The sequence below is a fragment of the Macadamia integrifolia genome, chromosome 12 (genome assembly GCF_013358625.1).
Source record: "Macadamia integrifolia cultivar HAES 741 chromosome 12, SCU_Mint_v3, whole genome shotgun sequence".
NCBI classification, from domain to species: Eukaryota; Viridiplantae; Streptophyta; class Magnoliopsida; order Proteales; family Proteaceae; genus Macadamia; species Macadamia integrifolia.
Window position 1 is genome coordinate 6,298,928 of NC_056568.1, and position 9,717 is coordinate 6,308,644.

The 9,717-nt window shown below is 39.2% G+C and overlaps 1 protein-coding gene across 4 annotated transcripts in view; it reads left to right on the top strand.

Moving 5' to 3' along the window:
- Positions 1-9,306, top strand: part of LOC122057575 (protein REVEILLE 8-like) — a 62,517-nt gene extending 53,211 nt beyond the window's left edge. For 2 of the 4 annotated variants that reach the window (XM_042619722.1, XM_042619721.1), the window contains one exon: positions 1,399-1,565. In XM_042619722.1, the coding sequence (XP_042475656.1) occupies positions 1,399-1,424 (26 nt within the window). In that variant the 3' untranslated portion in view covers positions 1,425-1,565. Of the gene's footprint in view, positions 1-1,398; positions 1,566-5,413; positions 5,541-8,616 lie in introns of those variants that run through there. The other 2 variants (XR_006133569.1, XR_006133568.1) reach the window with 2 other exon arrangements.
- The last annotated feature ends 411 nt before the right edge of the window (positions 9,307-9,717 follow it).

The window sequence follows — 9,717 nt, forward strand, 5'->3', positions numbered from 1 at the left end:
TCATGGAAAAAAGGAGCCAAGTCATAGTAGTGGAATTTGCAGTTTCCCATTTATGATATTCTGGATTAGAGATAGCGGAGCCTTGATAGTCCCATTAATATATCCAATTTTCCCTCAACTCCTGAAGGATAACTTCACAGAGTGTGACCAGTCAAGTAATTGGTGCTATCCAACTTGACAAGGGAAATCTGAGTGGTGGGGTTGTCAAAGACAATCTGGCTGAGATTGGTACTACTCGACCCAGCCGATGTAGCTTCCAAAGATTCAGTGAAGTCAGACATGGTGAGTGGGTACTCCTAAACAACCACGGTTGGAGATCCGAAACAGGGGGTAGTACAATACCCAAATACTGTCTTCTCGGAACCAAAAAAAATTCCAGCAAACAAAAGAAACTTGAAACTTGATAAACCAATTTAATCCACTAGTAACTGTAGTACTTCATTCCAATATCACACACGCATCATAGGATAGGATATCTTCATCAAACAACAACCCAAGAATGCCATATAGGTCATCTCAGACCATAAATGCAAAAAAACCGGATACTAGCGATACCTGGCAGCAAGCATATTTCTGAGTTGTGCTCAAACAACACCACAAGTCATGAACCTCAGCTTAGGATGGCCAAACAAGGGGCCTTGGGCGAAACCTACAAGCCTAGCCCCATCCCCAACAGCCACTTGAGGAGAGAGAAAGAGAAGCTCCAATGAGAAGCTGGTGGTAATGCTTGATAGGGACCAAAAACGTGGTTTGAGCTCCAATAGGTCCTTGTGATGCTTCACTCTCCCTCCAAGAATCTTCAAGATGCTTCTAAAGCTCCATTAGGTCACCTTGTTGAATTTCTTTACATGGTATAGCCTCCATTAGATCCCTTTATTTTCTAGGGTTCCAAAAGAGACTTAAAGAATGAGAGGATGGAACCTTAGTCAACTCTCAAACTCCTTGCAGCTCTGATACCAAGTTGGAAGTTGAGAAGAGTAAGATTAGACACCAAGGAGAAAGGAAGAAGAGAGGTAGAGAGGAGAGGGAGAGAAGATGAGAGGAGAGAGAGAAATGAGGATCAAAACATGAATAAGCTCTTAGTTCATTTCACCTATATTAGTTCCAACTAATTAGTTAAGGAAATTACATTTCCCTCCCTAAGGGAAGTGAAAGAGAAATAAAAAAGAATACAAAATAGGACAACTTAACATAATACAGTTTCTAAAGTACTCCTATTACAAGTATTCCAACAGGCTCGTCTACTCAGGTATCTGCTTTCGATTGTTTTTCTTTATCTTCTCTTCCTATATTGAACTATGTTCTCCACATTCCTAAATTACCCATATATATTTTCTCTGTTTGTTAATTGACTAAATCATTAAATTGTTCAATCACCTTTTATCTTGTGTTTTTTAGGATCTCTAGACAAGGAAGACGATTGATGGAGGTCGTGAGAAGATGGTTTTATATTACTTTGATGCTGTCGCTCCTACCGTTTCTTCTACTTCCTCTAGTGTGTTTTCTCCTCTTCAGTGATATTACCGGTCGGGACATCTTTCTCTTTCCATACCCCCATCGTATGGTTCCCAGTTGCAAGAATATCTCTCGACTTTAATGGGAGGTGTGAACTTGGAAAGCATCATCGTACCCTGTTCCCTCCTAATGATGCTTCTCTAAGTTTCCTTTTGTTTTATTTAGTTCATTAGATTGTTTGGGGTCTATGTCGTGTTAAGAGTCAGTTGGGGTTTCTATATTTTTTGTTACTTTTTTTGATGATCATTTAGATTGACTGGGTAAGTCTGTTACAAGAACGATCAGATATTTATCTGTTTTAATTAGTATTATTATGAAATAAAAACTCAGTTTGTTGTGTCAATGAAAGTTTTTTGTTTTGATAATGCTCTAAAATATATCCAACGTGAAATATTTGAATTTTGTTTTGATCATGGGCTCATGGCATGATTCATCAAACTAGTTGTACATATACTCCATAACATAATGGTGTTGATGAGAGTAAAACCGGTATTTCCTGGAAATTGGTCGCTTCCTCATGTTTCATATGCATGTTCCAAAGTTTTATTGGAGTGGTGTTGTTCTCATCAATATTTAAAGCATCGGCATCGGTTATCATATTGGAAAGTGATCTTAAAAGAAGTGACGTATTGTATCACATCGTATCAAAGAGACGTAAGGTATGCTAAGATACACATGAAATAAATGCTTAGGATGGATGTGAAATACAATTTTAAAGCATAAAACACTATAATGCTACATACATTTGCCCCTCCCAGACCTTGTAGTAACGGGACACTCGTGCACTGGTACATTTTTTTTTTTTTTACACTATAAGTGCTATGTAAAATATATCATGTATAAAGAGAGGAGAACAAAGTATGACAAGACAGGTGCATTCACTTGTATATGTATAAAGGAAGAGGTTTCTTACATGACTAATACACATCATTATAAAAAAATAGTTTGATTTAATCATTTAAGTTTTTCACTAATCTAATGATCTATTGCAAAAAAACCACACTAAAAATCAATAATTGGACAAAGAATTCCAATTTTTGATAGAAAAATGTTCTTGCGCAATTCTGGTGATTGCAGGTTGTTTAATCACCAATCAATGATGAAATCAACACTACCAAACAATGATGAAATCAACACTACTAGAGTCACTTTTGACAATAGAAGCAAGGAATCACGTTGATTTTTTCAAAACAAAATTGATAAGAATACCTTATATGAGCTATTGGTGAGTGTTTTGTAGTCATTGATCATGTTATATAGTTTATAAGAGATATATCGAGAGTATCGATTAGTATTAACCATATTGGGTCAGATATTGACACGATACGGTCAATACTTTTTTAGGTATAGTATCAGTGTCGTATCGAGAGGCTGGACCTTAGTGCAATGATAGGTCACGGATTTGAGCTGGGAAACAGCCTCTTCGCAAATTAAATGTTTCCCTTATTCTATATTTACTCGAAAAAGGTGCTCAACCTACAGGAACTGTTCATGATATTTCAAAGAAGGCAGAAGTTTTTAAGGAACTCCGCATTAATCAAACGAAATGAAATTAATGAAACAGAAAGGAATCCCCTTTTTATGCATACATACAAGAAAATAGCAATTGGATAGAGATCACCCAGTCGGGTAAGCGTCGGAGTGGAATGAATAGACAGCAAAGGAATGGTTTTCTAGCGGTCTTGCTGAAGCAAGGGCTAAAGGATGGAAAGCAAGCCAAGAGTAGGGTTTTGCATCGGCCTTAAATAATAGTGAAAGCGGTAGTCAGAGTGGTTAGTGGTGACCGGGTCAATTAGAACAAGCCGAGTCAGCTTCTCCTCCTCTCGTTGGATAGAGGAAACGAAAGTCAGCTTGACCAACCCTCTCTTGACCCGTTGACCTATGATCGGCGTATTTCAAAATCTTTTATCCCGTTTGATGAAACCGCAAATCATAATCTTGTTTTGACCGTCCCTCTTACGGGGAACTCTTTTCAGGAAGACCGAGAGGATAGAGAGAGAGAGAGAGAGAGAGAGAGAGAGAGAGAGAGAGAGAGTAAAGAATCATTCGGGGAAAGGTAGTGTACATTATGACCCTCCCTAGACCTTGCAGTGGAGGGAGCCTTTGACATTGGGTACACCCTTTTTTAGTATTAGTGTCTAATGTATCAATGCCTTAAAGATACAATACATATCATTCAGTATCGATAAATGCATTAGGATACTTAAAACCTTGGTTCTCACTGCTTGCTATTTGATAAACCGTATGCCGCCTGTTGTGCTTGAAAGTCAATCACTTATTTTTGGATGAATAAAATAGATTAAAGGAGAAGAATATACAAAAGGGAGGGAAGAAGAAAAAGGGGGGGGGGAGAGCCTCACAAGGAGGCAATCTAAATGGCGAAGCCCATACAAAAGGGGGACACTACATGGGAATACAATCCATCAGAGGGAGCAGTAGATATGATCTAGATGGGAGGCCCCAGGAGACAATAGTGAGCCTGTTCCTTGGGGAATCTCTGATCATGTGGTGGGGAGGTAGGCATGCTTGGTGCTGACGCTGAAGTAGAAGGCATTCCAAAATCGTGTCATAAGAGCGAGAATCAGAAGTTTATCTATGAAGATTCTACTCCATCCAGAAGTGGTTAATGGTAGCACAAAAAACAAGTTTCCTAGCAATGACACTATAGCCCCGAAATGTCATGTTAACCCAGACCCATTCCCTACAGAAAGGGAGAACTCTCCTATTAGAAGGCCAACAACGGCTGAGAACTTTTTTCCAGATGGTGGAGGAGAAGGGGCAAGAAAAGAACAAATGGTCAACGTTTTCTTTGCCATTCAAGCATAGACAACATGCAGGAGGAACCTGTGTGTGACGATAAATGAGGTAGGACTGCGTGGGAAGGCAGTTGGAGAAGACCTGCCAGGTGGTGAAACAATGACGGGGAATGTGGCCTTTAAACCAAAGGAGATTCTACCATGGGATGAGGGGGGCAGAAGGTCTGATGAAGTTCTTGCAGATGAAGAATTGAATAAGTTGGAAGGTGAGGGCTTCCAGAGGATGGAATCTTCTCTGCCTCTACACCCCGGGGGAAGGTGGAAGGTTGGCCCAAATGTCATCTAGAGGGGGAGGCAAAGGAGGGGGGGCCCAGTCGTCATTGAGTATGATGGAAGAGATAATAGCTGATCGATCAATACCCGAGGAATAGATAATCCTGGGGCTTACCACATGGAGAATCACGCTGGGCGGGTGGGTCAAGCCAGAGGGACGTAGAGGCACCATTACCAATGGAGTACGAGATGACATCCATGGCCAAGGGTCTTAAGCCAAGTATACCATGCCAGACCCAAGATGCATCTGGTCCAGGGGAGGTGATCCATAGGGAATCATGCTTTAGAAGATCAGAATAAACCCAGGAGACTCAGATGCTGTTTTGTTTGGTCACCACCCTCCAGATGAGCTTAAGAATGCCTGTGAGTTGATATCTTTGATGCGTCTAAGACCTAGGCCACTTTAGATTTGGGGAGATAGACATTGCTCCAGCGGGTGGGGTGTAGGAACTTGCTGGAGTCATCACCTTTATTCTGTGGTTTTCCTTTACTTGTCCATTTTTGGTTTTCAACCACGGGTGTTTAGCTGTACATGTTTTGTTCATAATTTTTTCCCTGATCTTGATAAATTATCTTCACGTGCTACCTAGTGTTTTCCTTGGTTATGCTTGCGCTAAAAAAGGTTATCGGTGTTATGATTCGGTCACATGTTAGTAGTTTGTCAGTGTTAATGTCACCTTTTTTATACTACACTGTACTTTTTTGCTGAGATTCGTATGATGTATACTGATCTTTTCAATCCTCTACCTATTGCTTTACGTATTCTTTTTATAGACTCCACTAATACTTATCCACCACTGTCATTGCAGGTTTACGAGTGCCATCCCAAAGTGACTTCAACTATTCTTGGTGATTCTTCGCTGCCACCCTCTACTCCATAAGACTCTTTGCCTGAGGATTCTTTCTCCATTGACTTTCCCATTGCTCTTTGTAAAGGTATTCGAACTTGTACTCAAAATCCTAATATTGTTTACTTTTTTCGAAGTTTGTTACTGTCTCACATCTTCCTCCTTTACTTTGAAACTTTGATTTGTCATTACCTAGTATCTACTGTGAATATGCTTAACGCGTGCAAGGAAACTTTGTCTCATCCTAGTTGAAAGAATGCTATGGATGTAGAAAAGGATGCCTTGTTGGATCGTTAGTCGTGGTCCCTTATGGACTGACCCCCAAGAAAGGAGCTTGTGCAATGTCGTTGTGTGTATATTGTCAAGTATCTTCCAAATGGTTCTAGTTAAGCGGTTGAAAGCTTGGTTGGTTGTCAAAGGCTGCAATCGACCATTCGACCTATGGAATTGACTACTTTGAGTCCTTTTCTCTGGTGGCCCGTCTTAACTTAGTTCATTTACTTGTATCCTTGGTTGTTAATCTTGACCATAGTTAGCAAATTCGGATTCGGGAATTATTCGGGCGGAGGATTATTCGGAATAATTCGATTGATTAATTTAAGGATTCGGTCAAAAAAGCGGTCAAAAAAGCGAATATGACGTTTTGTTTTTTGTTTTTTTTTTTTGTTTTTTGTTTTTTGTTTTTTTGTTTTTTTGTTTTTTTGTTTTTTTGTTTTTTTGTTTTTTTGTTTTTTTTTTTTAAATATTGTTTAAATGGACCGAATAATTCGGTTTAATTCGGTTCGACCCGAATTATTCGCGTTTTAAATTCAAATTAGTAAAATTCGCATTTTTTACCGAATTTTATTTTTAATTCGGATTCAGTCAGAATTTTTGATTTAATTCAGAAAAATTCGGTTCGGCCGAATAATTCGCGAATTATTCGGCCGAATTGCTAACACAGATCTTGACTGGCCTTTGGATATGGAGCAACCTTCTGGGTATTTTTCTCAGGGGTAGAATGCATCAAAAGGTTTGTCGTCTTCTATGGCTATTTATGGGTTGAAACAATCCCCTCGTGGTTGTTTTGACTAACTTAGTAAGGTTTTCTATAATTATGGGTTCACGCATCGTTGTCAATGCAATGCCTAGGCGTCCAGGCGGTTTTGTATAGAGTGGTGCCATGGTCGCCTAGCTGGCACCTAGGCACCTTATTGGTGTTGCCTTAAATTTTTGCTCTGCCAACCACCTTGGTTCGCCTAGGCGCCTTGACAACTATGGTTCATGCAGTGCTTCTTTGATCATTCTATATTTGTTCATCAACATGGGTCGAAGCCGGTTATTCGTGTTATGGATGTGGATGATATTATTATTTTTTGTAATGCCGGGATTGAGGATGCCTAGGTATATATTTATATCAACATTTCCATATGAAAGATTTAGGAATGTCTGGATATTTCTTGGGAATTGAAGCTGTTCGTAGTACAAAAGGTGTCCGTTTGTCTCAAAGGAAGTATATGCTTGATCTTTTATCCGAGATTGGGATGTTGAGCTCTATGCTCATAGATATTCACATTGATCCTCATCTGAAGCTTGTAGTGTGCGATGATAAAGAGTTTGCAGATAAACATCAGTACATGCGGCTGGTTAGAAAACTTGTCAACCTAACAGTTACTAGACCAGATGTTTCATTTGTTTTTGGCGTTATCAGTCAGTTCATGGAAACTCCTAAGTAGGCTCAAAATGCAACATGCAGCATCCCAGTGCCATGGTCATATTGGTATTATAGGTTGCTCTGATATCATGTGGTAGCAGAGAATCTTAAGAATCAGTCCTGGGGAGAATCCAAGAGCCACAATAGGATTCATAATAACTCCTATTGTGACAAAGCCCCACAACTTGTAATAAAAGAAGAAACCTACTTAGAGTCAGATTACAAAAAAACAAAATAAATGAATAAATAAAATAGAAACTTAACAACTCAACAATGAATAAATACTTAACATAAACCAACTCTAAACTAACTCTATCAACTTAATAATGACTCCCTCTCACAGTACGCTTCAACCAAGCAAAGAACGTCCACTAGCAAATGCCATTGTCGAGAATGCCAAGAATTTGGAGAAGATGAAGAGAACAATGTGTGGCCGAAAGCATGGGATTTTGTCTCAATTACTAACCGTGGTGCATGGTATGAAGCAACCGGCCAAACAATGAAATATTAGTGGGGATAAAAAACCTGATGTTGGACCCTGCATACCTATACCAGTGGATGCTGAACAACTACTAGAGGCTAAAATGATGGCACAAACTGGGATCTGATATATGTAGATGGGGAGGCAGATGGACTGATAGCCATATCTGACCTGTTGAAGCCTGATATGTCGAAGCATTATGTTGACAGGTGATAATTGGGGAACCGTAAGTGTGGCTGCCAAGGACGTAGGAATTGTTACTGTTGTTGCAGAAACCAAACCTGAACAGGAAGCCGAGAAAGGAGTTACCGGCAGACATTTTATCAAGTTGCAAAAAACTCTCTTTTTCTAGGGACAAACTTATATCTGTATGCTATGCATATAATCATCAATTAGAAAAACAAAAACAAAAACCCATGCCGAACATCAGAACAGTCCTGTTTCTGACAACAGGACATACCCATCCAAGAAAACTACCCCCTTGTCAAGCATATCACATGCCTGGTTCGTTCGCTGAGACTTACTGTTCCGCTTATCCATAACTGTCTTTGCTGCCTGATTATCAGGGCAAGATAGGCTGGATATGGTGCAGCAGTTGGGGCTATTGATTATAAAGAGATAAAAGAGTCTTTTGAGATTGATTCTCACTGTATATATTCTTGTGAATGCTTTCAACCATAAATGCTCCATTGGCCATGGTCTGATTGCACAGTCCAAAACAATCTCAGTGATCTAAACATTCAGAGCGGCTGTTCTGCTGACCTGTCAAAAGTTTATTGTCCTGGGGCTAGTGCAAACTGTCCAGAGAGGCCGTTGCTCATCTTCAATGTTTTAGGAGAAATAAGCTAATATCATCCTTAACTTGGAAGCTGAATTATCATTGGATATCCTAACTGTGGAAAAGTGATATTCACTGATTATTTTCTCTAATTTTTATCTCTCAAATTTTGATTCTCTTCTCCTGTTGATATTGCATTACCGTTTCTCCAGGCCATGGGAGTTTTGAATGTAATGGTTAGAGATGGCATTGAAACTCAGCATCCCTTGCAGCTGCAGATTTTAGAATTCGAGGATGTGATAAATGCCCATTGACCTCTCAAGGAAAACTTTCTGCTGGGCACCAGATAGTAAACTTCAACTGGATTTTGTCTGTCACCGTGGGCTGTCGGAGTTCCAATGTCTGCCTCTGCTGTTGTTTGCTGGTCACTTTTGATGAACAGCTACAGAAGACTTGTGAAGTTGGATAACCTTGAGACTATAGGCATGGTTGAGTAACCAGTGATGAGAAAGGTTGATTCAGTTTGTAAACATGCACATGCAACAGTGGAAGTTGCTTTAACAAAAAACAGTAAAAAAGGCTTCCCTGACTAAATCTAGGTCATTGAATGGACATGTTGAAGATGGTTCTTCAGAGACACAGACCTACAACATCCAAATTTTTCACAAGAGCATTGGTTGTAAGAGGGCCTCTGTACTCTGTTTTGGAAATGGTGTCACCCTCTAATATAGTCTTTCAACATCTAAAAGATTCTGGATATGCATTGTATGAATCCACACAGATTGAGTAGTTTATAATGTTTGTTTATACTTTATACACAAAATTCCTACACAAAACCTCAGAATTTTGGTGAACTGAAATGAAATGATGGGATTGGTCAAGGCTATTCCCCCTTCCCAATGCATTGGATTTTATGAATTTATCCAAATAATGGGATTTCAAATTTGAATAACCCACATTCCTTCAATTCCCAATTCTGATTGCCAATTCCAACAGAATTGGAAATCACTTGGAATTCCAAATCTGTGAATCCAAAAAAACGCTGGTGGAATTAGCTGTGCTTGTACCATTACATCTTATCTGAGGTAAGCTCGATCAAGTCACTACCTAAGAATGGTAATCTGCCTTTCCAATGGTAGTTCTGTTGATGATAATTGGAGGATCTAAATATACAATATTTGTGAAATTTATATCAATAAGCTGTCAGGAGAATCATTTTTTTTTTTGGTTATCATTTTGCATTTCATTTTTTTTGTTCCTAAATTGTAATTGGATAATGTTGTATCCACTTCGAAAATATTCATTTTAATTAT